At 48.8% G+C, this 22,923-nt stretch overlaps 1 protein-coding gene across 1 annotated transcript in view; it reads right to left on the bottom strand.

Annotated features, from left to right (window-relative positions):
- Nucleotides 1-5,432: 5,432 nt before the first annotated feature.
- LOC142905813 (polypeptide N-acetylgalactosaminyltransferase 18-like) overlaps nt 5,433-22,923 on the bottom strand; it is a 108,955-nt gene continuing 91,464 nt past the window's right edge. The window contains exon 11 of the mRNA XM_076052952.1: nt 5,433-17,568. Within this exon, the coding sequence (XP_075909067.1) occupies nt 17,431-17,568 (138 nt within the window). The 3' untranslated portion in view covers nt 5,433-17,430. The remainder of the gene's footprint in view (nt 17,569-22,923) is intronic.

Raw genomic sequence — 22,923 nt, 5'->3', positions numbered from 1 at the left:
ACGGTTGCCATTGGGTTACAGGGTAACGTCGTTTAGAAGTATTTTAGTAGTTATGTTTCTTTTTGATTTGCATAAATATTATCAACGAGTTCATCGATGAAAACTAAACGTTTAAAAACCTAAGTTACGAATCCACACACTCACAGGGAGAACATTGATCACAGAATCTGCCCGTGAATTTATTGAAACCTCAGCCAATTAATGAGTATTTGCTGAAGCAGGCATACTGCTGCACACCATGGTTTCAACATTTCGTTAAATTACGTAATCTCGCTCATTAATTAATTGCTGTATACGTTTTGCCTTCGGGACATGTTTCTTTATTGCCTTCGTATGAATGTCGTTGCATGAATTTTTAAGGACTTTTTATTTCTATTTGCCGTATATGCTCGTGTTACTCTGATGATCGTTTGTTCTGTTACCCAATTAACAAAGTGATCATTGAGGGTTAAATGTATGAATCCATGAAGCCTGAGCCAATTGATGAGTATTGCTGAAGCAGGCGTACTGCCACACACCCTTGTTCCAAGACATATCGCAATTACGTAATCTTGCTCATGAATTAATTACCATATACTTTGCCTTCAGGACATGTTTATTTATTGCCTTAGTATGAATATCGTTGCATGAATTTTTAAGGACTTTTGGTTCCTATCGCCGTATATGCTCGTGTTACTCTGAGGAAGTAATCAATTGTTCTGTTACCCAGTTAACAAACGTGATCATTGAGGGTTAAATGTATGGATCAATGAGGGGAACATCTCCTGGAGTACTGTGTTGACAATTTCAAGCATAATAATTCACATATTAGAGTGTAAAGGTTTTGTTTAGAAATTGAAATTGCTTAACACAGAAGTGTCTGAGTGGTTCCTTCCCAAGTTCATGCGTAATAATCTTAATAATAAGAACTGTATCCTGCGGATGAGATTTGAATTTGGAGACCTGACATAAACACACTAATACATAATCAGTAAATGTTAAAGCAAGAATAATTGTATTACACCGATTGATAATACAAACCTAGACAACGAAGTTGAGCTTAATCTAGCATACTTACAGCACACCTGCATAACTTCATGCAATTAATTGTCTTATCCCGATTGATGATACGACCCTGGGCAACGAAGCTAAGCCTAATTATCAAAACTGCCTACATTAGCATAATCGCATACATTCGCATAAATTTATACGCTTATCTCTATAATTAGCATATTTTATGTACATAATTGCATCGAATAACATAATTTTAGACAGTTACGCATTTTTTAAATTTAATCATTTGTTATTATTTTAATAAAATTTTCATACCCAACATATACAACAGTTGTACCTGTCCAGGGCTGGGTCAAGCGTGATATTCCAGTCCCCTCGCACAGTTATTTCATGCTCTCTCTCTCGGCCCTACCAGTGCTGCTATTGAGAAGAGGGCCCTAGAGTTAACGGGGGGGGGGGGCATCTACCAGGAAAAATCTCCCCTGAGAGTCTTTTTTCCTAGAGGAGGGGTGGAATTTCACTATCTTATGGATCATAATTGCTACTCCCCTGCTACCTTGGGAATGGGAAGAGTGTAAAACCTGTCCCACCTATCCCCTCTTAAGCTTGGCTGACTCAGGCTCAGTGAGATGGGTTTCCTGTAGGAAGGCGATGCCGGCTTTCTGCCTCTGGAGGAAGAACAGGGTTCACTATTTTTCATAGGGTGGTTAAGGCCGTTGACATTGAGGGAGATTATATTTAGCCAGACGAGGTCCAGAGGGATATGTCCCCTAAGCTGGCAGTGGCATCCTGTATTAAGCGAGGCAGGGGAGGGGTGGGGGGGCATGGGGGCATTGGAGGCAACGCGAATTAACCGATATTAACAAGCCGACCGACGTGGTTACAAATCCATACCACAAATACAAACCCCCTTGCATTTCCCTTACAGAGTGCTCTCCCAACACAAGTATCTAATAAAACTCTGCTACGAAAAAACATGGAGGTCTATGGTGGGTGGGGTAATGGCGTGAAAGGTGAGTGGAATGGTGATGCGTGGGATAAGAAAGGCAGTGATATTGGGGGGGGGGGGGGGGGGTGGTGAAGTTGGGTGAGTTGCGGAGGTGGTGCAGGCATTAGGGGGGGAGGGGCGATGGGTGGATGTCACGTTGGTCCCGAGGATCCACCACGGCCGCTGGGATGACGGCTCCAATGTCGAGGTGCCGGGGAATAGAGGGGGGCCCACATGGCCCAGGTGCATGAGGCAAGGGGACGATAGCTGTCCCCACCGCCTCACTCTTCGTGCCGTGCCTAGGTGTGCCCCGGTGGGTCATGCTCTCTCCTTGGTCTTCGTGTGGTCCGTGTGGCAGGTCCTGGATCTCTCTGTTGCTCATCGCCTCTGGGGTTGGTGAATTCGAGGTTCCATTCAGGTGGACCCTGAGCTTGGCAGGGCATAGGTGCTGCGTCCTCATCCCCTCTCTCTTCCCCAGGTCCTTGTGTAATGAAATACACAAGGGAGACAGGTAATCATCACCCCTCTTTATTCAACTTCTCCAACTCCCCTTTAACAGCCATGTCCCATTCTCTCCACCCGCGACTCCCGCTCTTTTCTCTCTCCGCCAATCATGTCCCCCGTTGGGCCTTTCCTCCAACGCATCATGGGGTCAACAGCTTGTCCTCCAATGGGGGAGCTGTCAGTCTCTGCTGTCAGCTACGCACTGATTGCATCTGCTAGGTTATCGCAGCCGTGCTCATCACATCTGCCCTGAGTACCCTACATAACTGACCCTCCTCCATAAAAAAGTCCTCCTCGATGGAACAGCCTTACTGCACGGCACCAGTGGGAGCCCAATGCTCAGATACACCGCACCATTTTCCCCCAATAAAGAAAGTGCCGGTCGCCCTTGAACACGTCGCCCTCGTATTTGTATGTGTCCCACCTTAGCGCACGGACGCACACCTGTAGTACACCCCCAACTGACAACCTGCACTTGAGTAATACAACGACTGGGGAAAAGGGGAAACAACATATGCTTAGACGCCACTAAAAATATAAACAAACCTGCAGGCAGCATCACACCCAGCGAGGGAAGGGAAAAAAACAACACAACACAGCCATGGTGACACAATGCACGAAAGGCGGTCTATACAGTATTTCAACAGCAACCACATCCCGGCAACGCATCTGCCTCGGGGAACCCTGAGGAGAATCATCCTGATCAATGCTCTTAGGTCCCTTCACCGTGCCGAATTGTCGGCCTTCCCATCACCGCGGGAGCATGTTCCGGGCCAGTGTACGAGTTATAGGTCCCGACTCCCACGTCCGAGGCTGACCCGCCCCTCCTGTCACATGCGGCCCTGGGGGAGGAAGGCATTGGCTGTCAGCTGGTCCCTTCACGGCTGGCTGTCCCCCCGACCCCGGCAGTGACAGTGGAGGTGATGGAGCGGATGGGGGTGACTCTGCAGGTATGAGTGGCGCCGATGTGTATGGTGGTGTGTCGGCCGGCCGTGGCATCTCAGTGACAAGTCTAGACACGTCAGATTTTAGCCGCGTGAGGTGTACATGCCAACGTTGTCGACCCAATTGGACACACACACACCGGGGTCAAATAACTTAAATAACTTTGACAGGCCCCTGCGATGGCCGATGAAACTTGAGTGATATCCCCAAGGGAACCTGCGGGCAATGCAACCAGGCGCTGCCCCCACTGCAAAAGAGAAAGCAGTAACGACCTTCTGTCTGGCGCAATGCGTTCAACCAAGCGAGCAGATGCCACAGCCGCTTGTGCCTCCTCCCTTGCTGACTGCCACTGCTACATTGAACAGTATACCGTCGTTGGCCACTTGGTTGCGCCAGCCGTCTGACGTTCAATAGGGGGATCCGGATCCCACCCATACATAAAGAAAAGGGGGAGTACCCCGTGGATGTATGAGGCACCAACCAGTAAGCTGCGAGAACCCCCGCAATGTGCATGTCCAAATCGGTCTCTGACATATCGACGACCTGGCAGAGCATAGCAATGATGGTGTGGTTTAGGCGTTCCACCATGCCATCAGTCTCTGGGTGGCACGGTGATGTGCGCAACTTCTTCATACCCAAAATGCCGTACAGCTCCTCCACCAGCTTAGAAGAAAAATTGCGACCTTGATCCCTGAGCAATTTCTCCAGCGCACCCTTGTCCCCTATAAGAAAACCTCCGCAATGGACTGAGCTGTCTGATCGGCGAGGGGCCACGCCATAGGCCATCGGGTAAAATACTTAACACCCACAAGCAAAATGTTGTGACTGCGAGCAGTGCAAGTGAAAAGTCCTAAAATGTCGAGAGCCACCAGCTCAGTCACCAACTGATTGCAGCCTTCAGACCAGTGCCCCGGCGAACGCCGAATTTCATCCACTTTTCGCCGGATTTAACTGTATATTTTCTTTTTTTATGACTATAGATATTAGTCGTGAAAAATTTAAGCACGTGCAGTATTTTCATTCTTTACGTTTTTGTGTGTAGTGTAACAGGTCCCTGCAGGGTGGGCTGGTAGGAACATTGGAATTTTGCGCAATTTTATAAGACATATCAAGTCTCTGCGCTGTCTATTGCTGATTTTACACCCAACAGCACGAGATTTCACTTCGTTAAAGTATTGAAAGGGGACGGACGGACGGACACATTAATCTATTGCAGGCTGGTACACTCAGTTTACAACTTCGTTCCTACCAGTATAATGTGCTGTATATAATATTTAACCCTGAAATCAAGCTTAGCTACTTTTTTGTCACACACATGGTGCCGATCACCAAAATTGTACAGTATATACTGTAGATACGACATATATTGGATCGGTTCCCAACATATGTCGTATCTATATACTTTGTTTCACACTCACATCACCGACTTTTGGAGGAACAAAACGTAAATATTCCTGGCATATACGTTGTTTATGGCACAGTTCAAATGAGCCGAGTCGAAAGCATTGTGCACGGGTACGTAGCGGTTAGCATGCTGCCCGGCCACCCGACTTTGATTCCCACTCACAGCCAACACCAGTGACGATTATTGTTTCGACTCGACTCAACTGAACTCGGCTTTGGCAGGAAGGAGAGGAGACGTTCTGTAAAACTCGCGCATGCACCCCCAACTTTCCCATCGTGGTCTCTCGAGTGCTCATTGTAATCGCTGTCCGGACTTTATTGCAAAATATCGTTAGAACCCTTCAACACAACTCATCCACTCCTCAATAATCTTAAATGCTGTTTAAGAGTCTGTGCTTTTTTTACACTATACATTTTTCCTGTTTTTAGTCATTGCTTAACAATATCACAATTTAGTTTTATATTAAACAAGTAAAACTTTAAAAGTAAACAGGGCTGCTTAAAAATGGTCATAAAAGTGGATTTCAATTAAGTCTTTGATAAGTACAAATGCAATTTTTTTACTCAGAATTGGTTCGAAATATGTACATTATGTATTGTGTGGTATAATACAGGTAGTGTGCATGTACAGTACTATGTAGTGAGTCCAACTGAGTCGCAGACGTTGTCCTGGGAGCAACACTATTTATTTATCAACTTCACATAACATAACACAATCAACACTCGGGTTTCGAATGCCCATCTAACCATGCTACAGCAGAACTAGACATGGTTCGCTACCCCAGCCCGGACCACAAGCTAGGTCTCGGACCGCGTGGCTAGAGGCTTCTTCTCCTCGACATGGATCTTCTTCACACCAGCACATAAATAACTGCGAGTCCCTCACAGGGCCTCTGTTCAATCCCCCTGGGCTGGGGCTGGCTCCACCCTTCGCCCCGCCCACCTTCCAGATCTCTCGAGCTCTTTCTCGAAGGCTTCCGAGAGCTCTTTTAGACCACGTGACCGCCCAGCGGCCCCTGTCTACCGGTGCCCCCCCTCGAATATCATCCGGTCACGTGTCAGCAGGTCAATCAGCGTATCATTTCCCAATGTAACCCTGGCTGGCTGACACTCCCTCTCGCTTCCTCACCGGGAGCCCGCACAGCACACTGCTCGCGGTGCCTCCACGCTGACCAATGCTCACCCAAATCCCGCTAGGGCTGGTACTATACCCCGTAAGCGGGCTACACATAACAACACATTATCCGCCGTGGCTTCGTAAGCCCGGGACCACACAGTGACAATCACAGTCACTACATCACCCCCCCCCCCACCTCCGTAGCTTCCAGCGATCCTGGCTGCCAACTCCCCCCCAAGTAAGCAAGCGACGTACAATTGTACAGAACATAACAACAAGTGTGCTCCAACAAAACAGAACAATGCAATAAATTACCCAACCCAACTGTACAATATATACACACCGGAAAAAAAAACGAACGACTCAACAATCGCGTCGCACAAGATCCCCACAATCAACATCTCCCACCTACAACGTGTAACAACGCCTGTGAGCTTGATGGCGAGCAGGATCAGCCAAATACTCGCCAGGACTCATGCGAGCACGACAGCCCATGATGATGTGGGAGTGTGCAATGCGCGGGGATCACGCTAATTGAGTCTTTGAACGAGTCCGTGACACCGGTCCTCCAGGTGGGTTGGGCTCGACCGCCCTGGGAGGGCCGGCATGAACAAGAAATCGACCCTATGAAGCCGGCCCCTCACGAAGAGCAGTAGGCCGGGTCATCGGGTCCTTGGCGTCCAGAGCATGTGAGGCCGACACGACCGGCTGCGTGCGAGGCATCAGTCGCGCGGCGCCTGGGGGCAGAACAGAAACACTCTCCTGAGGACCCGCATCGGTAGATACATGTCCCAGCTCATTGGACACACCCGACACTCGGCCCCTTTAATATGGAGATGAAAGAAACTCACACGGCGTGATAAATGGCTTAAGGTGAAAGGAGTGTACAAATCAGCTCCACTTACCAAATCGAATCTGGACACACTGCGGCCGCACGACTCGAACCACATCAACCGGCCCTCTCCATGGTTGCAGAAATTTTTGGAGATGTGCCCACTGGCACCTCCGGACAATGCAACCAGACCCTGTCCACTGGCGACCAATCGCAGAGGGAAATACGGGCACCTTTGAGCTGCTCGTTGGCCAGCTGCCTGGCCTGAGAGTTAACACTGGCGGCTTCCTGCTCCTCGGAAAGTTTTTCGATCGTGAACCGAATTGATTCAGAAATTTTGGACACCTTCGGGGTGGGTGCGGCCTGTGATCGGACATCAATGGGAGGATCATACTCCCTCCCATACATCAAAAAGAAGAGAGAGTAGCCGGTGGATGCGTGAGGGGTCATCCTATAAGCGGCGAGAATCGCAGGAATATGCAAATCCCAATCGATCTGTAACTCACTGACCAAGTGACTCAACATGGAGGTCAGAGTCTGGTGCAGGCATTCGACCATGCTATCTGTTTGCGGGTAGTACGGCGATGTGCGTACCTTTTTCGTCCCCAGAAAATCGCACACCTCACGCAGCAGCTTGGAGGAAACATTTTTGCCTTGATCCGTCAAGAGGCGCTCAGGGGCATGCTTATCCAGAACATAGCCATCGAGCAACGCCTCAGTAATAGCCACTGCCGATTGATTCAGGAGAGGACAAGCCATAGGCCAGCGTGAGAAATACTCAATGCCCACGAGTATGTATTTGCTTCAATGCGCAGAAGCGGGAAACAGCCCGAGAATATCGAAGACAACAATTTCATTTACCCGTGACACCTGGATGGATTGCAGCGGAGGGCAACAGGATCTCGCTGGTGGCTTCCGCCGGGCATATTGCACACAGCCCTTAAGTAGATCCTCAACATCGGAGGCCATGGCCGGCCAATAGAAATCCAACTTGAGGGAAGCCAGCGTCTTCTGCACTCCGAGGTGCAACAAGCGTTTATGCACAGCCCACTCAACCTCGCTACGCAGGGCGGTAGGGGCAACAATAGCATAACGGCGCAATCTTCTGTCCCAGTATATGAGCAGTCCGCCCTGCAGGACAAACGAGTTAACACCCTGCGGAGCCGTGCCATCGGTGCTCTCCCTGACACGCCGGTGCAACTTAAGAAGGGACGCGTCCTCCGCCTGCCGGCATCCCCACATCTCATAGTCCAGCCCCAAAGTCGCATCCCGTGCAACAAGGACGTCGCCCGTCCCTCCCATCGTGTTCATGGCAAATGGAATGAGAGGGGAAGGGGAGGTCGAGCCGGCCAGTCAACAATGACCTGAATCTGAAAAACAAGCTCACTCTCCAGGTGCTGGCAATTGCGATAGGACATCGGCGTTCATATGGCGAGAACCTTTACGGTATGTGAGATTGAATGAAAAATCCTGCAGGATTTCGAGCCAGCGTGACAATTGACTGAAGGGCTGGTACACATGCATACTGGAACACTGCGTGATCGGAGCACACCTCAAAGTGTTGCCCATACAAGTATGGCCGAAATTTTGCACAAAAAACACAATGGTTAACAGTTCCCGGTGCATTAAGCAGTACCGCTGCTCAGCCGGAGAAAGCACCCTGCTGCCATATGCAACCACGTGCTCCACACCATTTATAACTTTGGATAACACCGCACTAATGCCGGTATTACTGGCATATGTGTCCAAAATGAACGGCAACGAAAAGTCGGGATAACTCAGGTGATCCAAATGCTCCTCAAACGTGCGGCCGAAAATGATGACGCCATCTAAGTAGATTAAGCATGAATCCCACTGGAGGCCGCCAAACCCAATTCCATCAACATCTGAAAAGTGGCTGGCGTGGAATGGAGCCCCATCGGGAGCCAATTAAACTTGAACAACCCTTGCAGGGTTCGAAAAGCCGTTTTGGGCCTTGAGGCCTGGTCAAGCCACAATTGCCAAAAACCCGACAAAAGGTCAAGGGTGGAAAAGGAACGCGTGCCCGCCAGAGCATCCAAGGAATCATCCATACGGGGCAAGGGGTATGAATCTGCGACAGAATCTTTGTTAAGTTTTTGGAAATCGACACAAAAGCGCAGACTGCCGTTGTGCTTAACAAGGACGATCGGAGCACCCCATGGACTGGTGGACGGCGAGATGATATCCGCGGCCAACATTTCGTCAACCGCTGCACAAACGTGTTCCTTTTCCGCCGGACTCAGGCGGTAAGGATACTGCCAAATGGGGGCAGCATTTCCCATGTCAAATGGTGGCTCAACAGGAACTTGCGGCCGAGGAACGTGCGGTTGATATAAAATTAACTTTTACTAAAAATGTCCGAAAATTCTTCAGCGCTCTCAGCTTCCCCATTTGTCCCGCGGATAAATCGCCGCATTCCGAGCACAGCTTGTCCATCCATGCCTCATCCACATCCCGAGGTCCGTAAGACCGAATGCCGACCCCAACATTCCCCATGACATCCGCCTCCGGACACGCCGGAGACGCATGAGCGATCACGGAACCCTCCTGAATGACCGTAGTGTCCGACCCGGCATTAAGGACTTGAACAAACGGTGCCTGGTCCCGGGAGACCAGTGTCTGACCTGCTATGAGTGACATTCCCCGACTAAGCTTATTAGAGGGACCCAATACGATACCGTCCCCCACAGTGTCACATCGAGCGGTTTTCGCAATCGGAGGGGCACCAACATTTGCCCTCCAGGTGGAATATGCACCGTTCAGTACGCAAGTGCTTGCAACGGTTCGTTAGCAGAATACATGCGGGTCGGAGACAGAAGAAATGCCATACACCATCCCGACGACAATTCCAAACAGCCCTGGTCGATACAAATCTTCAGGGGCATTTTGCCGAGAAAATCAGTCCCCAGCAAGCACGGGACAGCCAGGGCCGTAGAAACCAAAACATGGCCCGACAATGAGACATCGTCAATGCCCAATGCAACAGAAATTCGACCGATTATCCCCAACAACCCGCCATTTGCGGCAAAACACGGAGCATATACCGGCTCCAAAATAAGTTCGGAAATAATGGTTGAAGACGTGCCAATGTCAACAAGCATGCAAACCTCAACCCCCTCAACGAACCCAAGCACGGCCGACGACCCCGCGGTCACCACGACCACTCGATGAGCCAGCTCTGACCACTGATCTGGTCGGAGCGGCCGTGTGTCGCGGAAACACACTGACTCTCTCCGAAACCGCGCGTGACCCCGACGCAAATCAAACCTCCCCGATGGGTGAAGTGAAGCCCGGGGCCAAGTGTGAGGTGCACAGTGACTCGCCTTAGGGAGCAGGGAGTGGGAGGAAGGCGGATGTCCCGGGGGTTTCTGTCGAGGAACCCGGCAGCCTGACTGGATGTGCCCCGGCATGCCACAGTTGTAGCAGGTGACCCACCCACTGCTCGGCTGGGACGAAGCAGACCTCGCCCACCGCCGGTCGTCCTGCTGTCGATCTCCATCACCCTGACGATCGCCGCACGCGGAACCAGGTTCCTCATCCGCGTGGGCCCCGGGCTCCGTGGGAGATGCGGAGCACGCCACCAACACCTTGTCACGTTGCAGGATCTGCTGCGCTTGTATGCACCAGGCGATCTTGAGCGAAGACACCTCCCCGTCCTCGGTGGGAAGCACAGTATGGAGATGCTTGGCGAGTCCCAACATCTTCTTGAGGACAAAGGCGTCAAGGCCACCGTGGTCCATTTTCGGGAATGCGGCCTTCGCCAAGAGCGCACTTCTCTAGGCGAGAGCCAACTCACCATCCCCTTTCCGCCTCATGGCGAACTTCTGACGGGTGTTCAACGGAGGCTCTAAAACAGCGGCCATCTGGTCAAACGCCTGCATGAGGGTGGACTTCTTGGACAGCAGAATGGCGGAAACACCGCCAAAGCATCATCGTCGAGGGCGGCAAGCAGCAGCTTCATTGCGTCCACCTCCGACCATCCCACCAAGTTGACATTCGTGAGAAATTGTCGCTTAAATGCCACCTAATCGCCGCTGGTGGCAACAAATTATTTAATGAAGGGCAGCTGACGGCGGAGCGACTGGACGTCGATCGACTAGAACGTCCCGGCTTCAACCTTGGCAGGCTCAGCGCTCCCCGCTGGTGGCAAAATGGCGCCCTCGATCGCGGGCAGTGGCGATGGCTTTCCCGCCTTTTGTGAAATGGCGGCCAAGTCACCCCATCCGGACAGCTCTGCCACTCCCTCCTTTGCCGTCGAGGGAAGGGATCGCATCTCGACGAGGATGGAGGACGCCACTTGGAGGAGGTCAGCAAGACGGCCGTGCGCATTTCTTCCATGAAGGAGAGGTGCCACGCACCCCGACTGTGCCCTGCCCCGCCGGCAGCGCCTTCGCTCCTTCCTCGGCGGCCATAGGCGTTATCAGCTCCTCGTCGTCTTTGTCGTCTGATGCCCATACACGAACTCTGCGACGCATAGGCATGACTTGTCTATCGCTAGCTATAGCCTAGCAAGTTGGCCACTTCCGACACCAGTTGTAGTGAGTCCAACTGAGTCATAGACGTTGTCTTGGGAGCAACACTATCTATTTATCAACCTCACATAACATAACACAATCGACACTCGGGTCTCGAATGCCCATCTAATCACGCTACGGCAAAACTAGACACAGTTCGCTATCCCGGCCGGACCACAAGTTGGGTCCCGGACAGTGTGGCTAGAGGCTTCTTCTCCCCGACGTGGATCTTCTTCACACCAGCACACGAAGAGCCCCGAGCCCCGAGCGGGCCCCCGTTATATCCCCCTGGGCTGGGGCTGACTCCGCCCTTAACCACACCCATCTTCCAGATCTCTCAAGCTCTTTCTCGAAGGCTTCCGAGAGCTCTTTAAGACCACATGACCGCCCAGCAGCCCCCGTCCACCGGTGGCCCCCCTCCTATATAATCCGGTCACGTGTCAGCAGGTCAACCAGCGTATCATGCCCCAATGTAACCCTGGCTGGCAGACGCTCCCTCTTGCTCCCACACTGGGAGCCCGCACTGCACACTGCTTGTGGTGCCTCTGCACTGACCAGTGCTCACCCAAGCCCCGCTAGGGCTAGTACTATGCCCCGTAAGCAGGCTACACATAATTTCAACACATTATCTGCCGTGGCTTCGTAAGCCCGGCATCACACAGTGACAATCACAGTCACTACACGTATATTTGTGGATACTTATTCTTATGGGGGAAAATTCTCCATTTTATGTTGTTTCGTTATAAGTCACAACTTTCCGGTCCCTCACCCCGACGTATATTGTTGGCCTCCTGTACCACCAGATAATGTTGGAAGCCGGATAATGGTTCGTCGACGCTACTGAGTTAGACACTGGTGTGAAGGAGCTTCATGAATCATTGGGTTCTTTCATCTTCAATAAAATGTCGATGTCAAACTAGTGGAGTTCACCTGAACTCACCAAGCCACCACTCAGGTGAAGTATGGTCAACTGCCTGCCAACCTCTACCCCAACCCCTATCACTAACCCTATCACTACCCAAATCCCTATTACTACCCCATCACTACCCCTTATCACTACCTCTATTCCTTTCACTACCCCTATCACTACCCCAAACACTGTGGCGAGATGGTAACTACTTTGATTGGTATACAGGATGTCGTGGGTACGATCCTGATCCTGATACCTGTATATTTGGAATTTTCATGTTCTCTCTGTGGTCGCATGGATTTTTCTCATGGCGCTCCGTTTTTTTCTCTCCACATTTAGAATAAACATTCGTTTACAGTATTTGACTGCTATACATTTCCATGTAATAAAGCCAATTAGTTGAGCTATCATTTATGATCGCCAGGTTGCTCATGAAAAAGCTCACTGGGCCTTATTTGGTAATATAAAACACGTATAATAATTCATAGTTTATTATTCAAGAACCCCAAAACAAAGTCGACATCCGAGAGGAAAACACAACACACAATCGCGTAACAATATGGAGCAACACACCCTCAAATAGGGGACCTTCTGAATCAGAATTTTTATTAATATTTGAGGAATCCGATGACATATAGAGCTCTTTTTCACAGATGTCCAGTGACTCTCTATTTTATTTAACTTTTTTTTTACCAGATAAGGCCCACTGAGCTATAGAATTATTTTTGAGGAGCGACCTGGCCACAAATGATAGCTCAACGAAGTGGCTTAGCATGTTTATGAATGTGGAGTGAAAGACTGGAGAATCCATAAAAAAATCCACGCAACCACGGGGAGAAGATGCAAACTCCAAATAGACAGGCGTTAGGGCCGGGATCGATCCCACGACCTCCTGCATACAAGGCGAGGGATTTAATATAACCAAACAAACCCAAACATAATTTATCATGAATGCGATTCCCGAGTTTGTTAATCTTGTTTTCCCCGAGGAGCGACGGTAATCCCGTGCTTTTCAGAAAGGGCGTAGTATCATTGTCCACATTTTATTGTTAAATATGATGTGACGAAGTGTGGAACCGCCCGTGGAGTTCATCACTGGACATCCATGATAAAGAGCTTCATAGCTCATCGGATTCTTCCAAGATATATCAAGATTCTGATTCTGACCTTTCACAAGGAAGTGGGTTGGACGACATTCCACTGCCTAGAAATGATGAAATCAGCGTGGGGGAGGTTGTAGCAGGGGTGGCATGATTTCAATCACTTGTCTCTGATCAAGTGTGAGTGATGCGATCAAATTATACATTCAGTAGGTGTGGCCAAGCGTGCTCATGAAAAGGCGTTCAACTAAGTGGAGTTTCATTCTATAGCTGAGTTTACGAAGTTGTGGAGGCAGTTTATCGATTTGTTTTGCTTTACTTTAACTTTGGATTTTCTCCGTCCTGCTGTGATGTTTTTGTATTTGTTTACAGATCAATGTGGTGCGGTTCTGGAAGGAAACCCTGCCTAGGAATGTATTTATGTACGTTGAACGTCATTCACACCGTATCCAGCTAACCGTGTTTATCTAATGTGCAGGGGAAGGATAACAAACTAAACACAAAAATCAGTTTTCAAGAAATTAGTTTTTAACCTAGATGATTTAAAAGTGCATAGCTCCAGTGGCTTCCTGATATCGGAAGGAAGAGCGTTCGAGATGGCCGTAGAAGCGCATCTTAAAGCGCGAGATGTGGTGACCATCTTTGTTTGATGGCTAGCCAAAAGCCGCTTTTGTGAGAGTGACCGAATTTCTTGTGATGGCTTATGCTCCTTGACGAGATCAGTGAGGCATTGTGGGTCATTTATGGCAAGCACTTTGTGTGAGTGCGACCTAGATGTGTGGCGTGCATCTCCTTTGGGAAAGAATAAACAACAGGACAAGTTGCGACTGAGTGTGAAATTTACAGGTGTCAGTTGATTGGGCGAGGTTAACTTAAGCGATCTACTCTTTGTTTTTTACGGTAAAGTCACGTAGTTAAAATAAAAGAAAAAAAACTACTAAATTAAATCACGACGTTCCGGAGGCAACACAAGCTTCCGTCTTCAGGTGGAACAGACACAGCAAAATTCGCTGTATCCTCATTTGAGGATACAGCGAAATTTAACTACTTAACTTTACCGAAAAAACAAAGAGTATGAATCCTTGCAGTCATGAAAGCTTCAAATCTAGAATTAAGCAATCTATTTTTATTTTACCAGGTAAGGCCTACTAAGCTCTGTAGCTCTTTTTCATAAGCGACTTGGCTGTCATAAATTATAGCTCAATGAAGTAGCTTATCACGTGGATACGTATATCAGCCAGGTACTCCGAACGCATGACATTCATTGTTAATGTGGGGGTAAAAATTGGAGGACCCATCACTTTATCTCTCTCTCTCGATGCAATAGTCGTGTAGAGTTCCAGATGTGATTCGCAGATAGCCAAAATCACGGAATAGCAAGTTCATGAATAACGAGTGAATTATCTACAGAGTGGTGCAGATGTCTTGAGACCCGGATTGATTCTCTAAAACGTAATATTTTTGCATACCAATGGACGTGTATTGTAATGAAAGCAATATACAAGTGACATACAATAATGTTATTAAATATCATCATTGTACATATTAACAATGTCCTTGTTAAGGGTTCAGTAATTATATTCGAGAACCAGCATTTTCTTTGTTCAGGATGAATCGGTGCCATGTCCTATGAAAAATCTTACCCAACTTTGCCAGGTCCACTTGAGCGAATGTGTTCAAATGATGAATCAAAGGAAGACAACATGCTCGGTGTCAATTAATTGGGCGGGGGTCACAATACATCTGGACCACCTTTTACATTAAGCTGGCGTATTGTGCTGCGAGATTTGTGCCAGGAAGATGTTGCACTACTTCAGCATATTGGCACTACAAGACAGAGGAAAGTGGAAACAAATGACGAAATGTACACCTATGGGCTATCTGCACATGCATTGTGATGATGGTAATTGGGATACGATGTCAGCAGCGGGCAATCCAGAACATCACGCCAACTCTCCTTTAACACACTATTCTTGTTTGCCTTCACCAAACCGCACTGACTAGCGTGGTCAAGTATGATGAAGTGAGTTTTTAAAACTCATTTCTTTTGAACTGCTTATTGTTGTATTTAGTTTGTTGTTCTTCCCCTGTACCTCGGATTAGCACGGTTGGCTATCGACGGTGCAAAATAAGCTCAACATATATATATACAACACCGTACACGACACAATCTATGCTATGCACTACACAACAATACACTATGCTATATACTACACACAATACGCTGTACACTACACACTATACACTACGCTATCCACTACACTACTGACAACTACACCATTATAGTGAATTGAGAAATAATTTATTTATAATGGGACCTTTTACCAGTATCAAAGTGTGACGAGCAACATCATTAGACCTCCTTTGCCAGTACTAAAATGTAATAGGGTTTTTCCCCTTTTTCTGGCCACAAAACTGAAACCTTTTTACAAGGATTCATGTCTGCATTAACCACAATACCTGCAGTCAAAATGCAAACAAAAAACAAACATACTATGATAATATATGCATTGTCCTTGAAACTGATTGTTCCACACCAAGGGACGGCTTTCTTTTGAGCCTCGACCCAATTGGTGCTCGACCAGATGACGCCTAAAGGCGTGTGACTAGCAAGTTCGTGGCCCTCGCTAAACCGCACAGTGTGAACAGGCCCTTATCCGGCATTGAGTTGAAAAAGGTTGAACTTGAAGCAGGTGTCTATGTATTTATGTTGAACTTTTTCCACATCGTACGTAGCCAACCGAGCTAATCGGAGGTGCAGGGGAATGGACAACAAACTAAACACAAAAAGCAGTTCTAAATAAATTACTTCTCAATGTAGTGGTGTAGTGTAGTGTATAGTTGAGTAGTGTATAGTAGTGCAGTGTGTAGTGTAGTCTATAGTCGTGTGTAGTGTATAGTGTAATCTATGTATGTTGAACTTCTTTCACACCGTATGTAGCCAACCGTGCTCATCAGAGATGCGAGTGTCTCTGCTGATCAGGTAAGGCCCACTGAGTAATAGGTGTGGTGCTGCAAGTTACTTTTTGATGGAATTAAAGAGTAATTTTTGATCGTGGGCTACTGAGGCAGGTTACATCTCCTCAGCAACCCGCCACCACCACTCATCATTGCAGTGCTGCATGGCTCTCCGAACGTCCGAGCGAAGACTACAGTAAGCCTCCTCATTTACCGACGTGGGATTCTGTAGACGGTGGCAGTGGGCCTGACGTGCTTTCTCAGCCAGCAGAAATACCTCCTCCATCAGTCAGGGTATCTGGGGAAGTTTAAACCGCATACCCAAAGTAGCCATTGCAGCTGCATGAGCCACAGTCCTAAACTTCACCCATTTCCCTTAAGCATCAGGAGGAGGGATGATGCCACCCCATTTGCAAGCGATTATGAATTTCTAGTTTAACACGTATGTAGGCTTTCACGACCAATACCATCCATAGAGTTTTTTTTGGGTAAGGTCGCATGAATATATGTCATTAAAACCCGCCACCACCCGATACAGCCAACTAGTAAAGGTTGTCACGTAAACAGAACATGCCAATTCGTCACTAGTCTAGCACACCGATGTGTTGAAGAGCCAAGCCATAACATTTGCAATCTGAGTACAACGTTTCGCCAGTAAATATAACTAGCCTCATCAGGCGTCAGAGATATTTGTGGAGAAGTCTAACTGTTTCGTTCCTTATATAGAGGCGTAGATGTGGTGACCACGCTTCTGCGCACAGTGAGCAGCTGTAGGATCTGTTTGAGTATAAAGATAATTGGTGAGGTATGGTGGCATCAATGGCTTTGGTGGTCATGATATATACAGTGGCAAGATTTTAACTCCTTCACCTGGTATACAGGAGATCGTGGGTTCAATCCCGACCCTGACGCCTGTTACATATTTGGAGTTTGAGTGTCTCTCTCTCAGGGTCCTCCGGTTTTTCCCTCAACATTTAGAATCAACATTACGTATTTAGAGTATTTAGCTGCTACAAATGCCCACACGATGTGGCATTTCGTTGAGTTACCATTTATTGCAATTTACTTATGAAAAAGAGCTACACACCTCAATGGGCCTTACCTGGTTAAAAAAAAAAAACGTAGATTAGTTAAATATATTAATCTAAGGTGCATGAAATAAGTCTAATGTCCATGTCTGGTCAGTGCAGCGCTGCAGGACTAGCTCAATTCCAAATACATTCTGTGGGTTGTCGATGATTTCCATGCACTTGCTGTTATTTTCAGTTCTGAGATGTCCATCCTGCTCACCACAAAAAAGACAAAGAAAAAGATCCCCTACTCTTTGGTTCTTTCGGTAAAGTCACGTAGGTATAAAATAGAATAAATCACGACGTTTAAATTGCAACACAAGCAATCATCATCAGGTGGGAAAACCACAGCAATACATTTTTGCTGAAGTGGGAGAGAGAGCTGCCGTGGTAAGAGGTTATATAGGTAAGAAAGGGGGGAGAGGGGGTGGTGTGGGGTAGGGGAAGCGCTGCGTGGACGCTAGGAGAGGGACGTGAGCCGGGGGGGGGGGGGGAAGTGGGCGGGGCTGGAAGTGGGAGGCCGAGAGCTGGGGATGCTCTCTCGGCCTCCCACTCCCAGCCCCGCCCACTTCCCCCCCCAGCCTCACGTCCCTCTCCTAGCGTCCACCTCCCCCGACCCCCCCTCCCTCTCCCCTCTTGCTCCTCCCGCCTTTCTTACCGATGTACCCTCTTACCACGGCAGCTCTCTCCCACTTCAGCAAAACATGTTTTCTTGCTGTGGTTTTCCCACCTGATGATGATTGCTTGTGTTGCGATCGAAACGTCGTGATCTATTAATTTTATATCTACGTGACTTTACCGAAAGAACCAAAGAGTATGAATTCCTGCAGTCCCGAAAGCTTCAAATCAAGATTGAACCGCCTCTACGGGGAGGGTTTTCACACAACTGTTAGATTTTTTAATGGACTGCGTGACAAGAAGGCTCACTTGATCGAGTCTCTCACCTTTCTGAAGAGATGCCGCGACACCAAGGTAATACCAATCGCCTTTACACCTCACATCTGCTGATGTCTCTTCTCCTAATGATAAACGGATCTTGTTCAGGGCTAGTCTATCCCTAATCTCAGAGAGAATAAGACTGCTCCTATTTGAACTTACAATCTCACTTAGCATTGACAGAAAAAATGTCCACATCTGATTGGGACCATGTAGATAACATGATAGTTTATTCTGCCACTTCAATGTCAGCCAAATGTAAAGTTAACCTAATTGCTAAATTCAACTTCCTGTCTAAAAATAAGCCAGATCCACATGTTAAAAAGTTAGATGTTAACAAGATTGTTATCAATGAGAGTAACAGCCCAATTTCCGACCAACCCAAAATCAGTATTAGGGAAAGGGTTGAATTTCGCAGTCACCCTTAAACACATCCCAGTGGATGATATCATTGCCCAGGTCGATGTAGCCCTCAAAGGCTTAGGACACATCCCGGCAGACGTAGCAAGATCTGAAATCGCTGCTATCCTCAAAAACGCTAAGAAACCAGTTAGCAACATCAACAAGGACGGGCGTTTTGAACTTGCTCAATTAAAAAAGAGAGATGATATTGTCATCTTCTCAGACGACAAGGGCAACGCCACTGTCATCATGGATTAAACCATGTACAACAAAATTCAGGACCTTCTTATGGATGGTAGCTATACCAAAATCAATAGAGATTCTACCAACCGCTTGGTTACGAAAACCAACAATGTCATCACGAACTCGACTTCTCTAATCGAACCAACCAAACTGCTCTCTCTAAAACCTTCTGCTGCTAGACCACCCAGATTTTATGGCATTCCAAAAATCCACAAAGAAGATACACCGCCCTGTCCCATTGTCTCCACCATTAACTCACCCACCTACAAACTGGCACGATTTCTGTCTGAGATCCTGCTTCCATTCACTGGTAAGACCACCTCAGCTGTAGACTTGTTCCAACAGGGACTGAATTCTGATGTGGTAACTTTGGTGAGGCACTGCCTTATCAATACTTACTTCACCTGGAATGGTACATTTCTAATGAGAGAGCACCATCTAGGGGACGATGAGGGGTATCTGCATAAGCCACCACTGGGTAACTAATAACCAATGGGAAGTATGGGATCCATTTGGGCCAAAGGTGATGGACAGAGCTAGAGTATATGCGAGAACGGTCGAGAAGGTTCTATTAGGGGGCGTGTCCAGAGGCAGAGCTTGCTCCGCCAAGGGGAATCTTCCGACAATGACAAGGCGGGGACCCAGGACCTGCTGACCCCGGGATCCATGGTCCCGGTCACAGGAACCGCGGCTGGTGAGGTCACCATGCCAGAAACGGACGGTGCAGCTGCGGCATCTTTGCCACAACGGGTAGAGGACAGCTGGAAACGGGTAGAGGAGCACCTGGACTCACTATGGATGGTGCTCCTCCAGCTGGTGCCGCTTGTAGCGTTATCTATGGTGACGGGGCACCCACAGGAGGTTTTGCCGAGGGGTGACGAGCAGAGGCTTCGGGATGGAGCCTTGGAGGGTTCTTCTGTCGACGGCCGCCATTGCGGGCCCGGGAGAGCTGTCTGCCATTACACACGCTACGGAGACCCCGCGGCGGGACACCGCCATCTTTGGCAGTGCTGTTGGAGCGCAGTTGGAGTTTGCTATTTCTGAGGAGCCGCGTAGTGCGCAGCCAGTGGGGGCTGCTGTTGTTGGACGGAACGAAGCCGAGCGCAGCCGCCGTCTTCCTCAAGTCAAGGAATTTGTCGTTGCAGGCGGCGATTGAAGCGCCTTCACTTGGTGCTTCGATGTGGTATTCCGGTCAGTACACTGGTTGGAGGAAGAGGCGTTGGTCACTCTGCCGACCGTTTTGGATAACGACGCACTGGCGGTATTTCGATCGATTCCTCCTGAGTAAAAGAAAATGTTGAAGGATGTGTATGCTGAAATGGTTGATGTCTACAAACCGCCTTCCGATACTCAACGAAAGTTCATGCAGCGTAGACGCGGGGGTTCTGAATCCCCCCTCACCTACCATAGCGCTTTGATGGCATTGGCTGTGGCTGCCTACCCTGATGTCAAGCAAGAAGTCATCGACTCACTGGTTATGGATAGAATGCTAGCTTTGGCAAGGTACATGGGGTGGTTCTATCTGCTTGCGGTCATGAGCCGCAGACATCTCGATGGGCCGCCAGATGCCTGAAGGCGCATGAGAACCTACAGCATTGGACGCAGATGGCTGCATGTGCTGGGGATCCTGGTCACAATGGTGAGCCGATGGATAATGCGCCTTCGGAGGGTGATCTTGTGGCAGCTGTTCCTCATTGGGATCGACGTTCAACGTCGCCGGGGGTTCTACCGTCCACGTCGGTGTCACGACTGGGCAGCGCACTGGCCGATCGTCACCTGCTTCAGGTGTGGCTGGTTGGCCACTTCGCGCGAGATTGCCAGAGTCGCCCTCATTCTCCGACTCCGCCTGCTACTCCGGCTCCGACTCCTTCTCCGATGGCCCAACATCTTTCCATGCAGGCGATTCGGCACACGTTGGACACCCGGCCTAATTCGTCACCTCAGGCATCTCATATCACTGAGCAGGGTCGTTCGTATCGTAATTCGAGTACTGTTGCTAAGGGTTGGCTTATCTCGATTATGCAATGGAAAAGCTGGCACGTTGCGTGGTCACGGCGGCTGCGGGATCCTCGACGGTACCTGTCTCCATTCAGGTCGTTGATGTTCATGTCTTAGTGGATACGGGGGCTTCCGCTACAATCATTTCTGATGTAACTTTTCAGCTTCTGTCTATTCCAATTTCACGAGTTCGACCGGCCTTTGATGCTTGTGTTGCTGCTAATGGGGGTACCATGGGCATCATCGGCCAGCTGGATGCCCACATTGTGATTGGGGATGTCGCTGCGTCAGGGCCAGTCTTGATTTCGAGGTCCTTGGCTGTGCCCTGCTTTTTAGGCACTGATTTTCTTGGGAGTATGCCTGTTAAAATTATTGTGGATTAGGTTTGTCTGGAAATTCCCTCCGGTCGCAAATAGTTTTTTCTACCTTCTCCGTTCTTGCGTTCGTCGCCATGCGCTGCCATGCAGGCGCTAGCAGACGTTACGATTCCGCCAGGTTCCCAGATTATGGTGCCATTGCATTATCCGAAAGGGATCTGTGGCGATGATGCGGCGGCCGGGGTCCTTCTGACCCCGTCTAATACTGCGACCCGGAGTCTGACGCTTGTCGGCGCTAAGACGATAGTTCATTCCAGCCAGGCCCCGTTTTTGCAAGTTCTGAATGGGGGTCTGGATGAGGTTGTCATTCCTGCTTGTACGGTGCTGGCTCATACCACCACCGCCTTTACGGACCATGACGAGGGTGCGTCACGCTGATTGGTGCGGGCGACTCATTCTTCTGTGTCAGATGATCGATGGATCACGGAGCTATGTCGAGAGAATGTCGTTGTCTTCCGACCAACACAGGGAGTTGCGTGCTCTTCTGTGTGAATTTGCTGACGTTTTCAGTTAAGATTATTTCGATTTGGGATGTACGTCCCTTTTGTCCCACCACATTGATATGGGTGAGGCCAGCCCTATTCGTCATCATTCGTATCGGTGGAGCCCTGGGGAGAAGGAATGTGTGCAGCGCGCTGTGAATGATATGCTGGCCGCTAATATAATTTACCCTAACAGCCCTTGGGGCGCGCCGGTCATACTTGTTAAGAAAAAGGATGGGAATCTCTGTATAAGTTTCAGTGGCCGACGCGTATTCGCTCCTGTGTATGGATGGCTCCTTGGATGCGTTGTCTGGAGCACGATATTTGTAGACTCTCGATTTGTCTTCTGGGTTTTGAAAATTGCCCCTGGATGACTTGTCGAAACCGAAAACCACGTTCCACACACCTCAGGAACTCATTCAATTGCCTTCTGATGGGGTTGAATTCAGCTCCCGCTACATTCCAACGCTCGATGGAGTTCGTGATTAGTCGCACGTTTGATGAACACCTTCGATGCCTGCACACCGTTTTTGAGAGGGTGCGCTCCGCTAACCTCAAATTAAAACAAAAAAAGTCATATATTGCAACATTCAGTGCATTACTTGGGTCACGTTGTGAGCTAAGATGGTATTGCCACGGATCCAATGAAGACGGCCTGTGTTCGTGATTGGCCGACACCAACATGCGTGGGGGATGTGCGAAGCTTCGTCGGATTCGCGCCACATTACCGTCGGTTTGTGCCAAATCTCGCTATGGTCACTAAACCTCTGCACGCGCAGACTGCTGAAAATCAGAGATTTAAATGGGGTCCAGAGGAGGAAGCGGCATTCATGGCCCTTCACAGTCGCTTATCTAATGCACTCCAATATCCAGATTTTTCCTTGCCGTTTATATTAGACACCGACGCCAGCGACACAGGTATTGGCGCCGTTTTATCACAATCGAAAAACGGTGCGGAGAAAGTAGTCGCTTATGGCAGCCATGTCCTTTCTCCAGCGGAAAGTCGTTACTGTGTAACAAGATACCTTTTGGCCATTGTTTACTTTGTGCGTCAGTATAGGCCTTACCTTTATGGCAGGAAATTCATTGTCCACACTGACCATACGGCTCTCCAATACTCCTTGAAGGT

This window comes from Petromyzon marinus, chromosome 59 (assembly GCF_048934315.1).
Source record: "Petromyzon marinus isolate PM22_M1 ecotype Great Lakes invasive population chromosome 59, UKy_Petmar_22M1.pri1.0, whole genome shotgun sequence".
In the NCBI taxonomy this organism is placed as follows: Eukaryota; Metazoa; Chordata; class Hyperoartia; order Petromyzontiformes; family Petromyzontidae; genus Petromyzon; species Petromyzon marinus.
The sequence above is the reverse complement of the archived record's forward strand: the minus strand, read 5'-3'. Positions and strand labels throughout refer to the sequence as shown.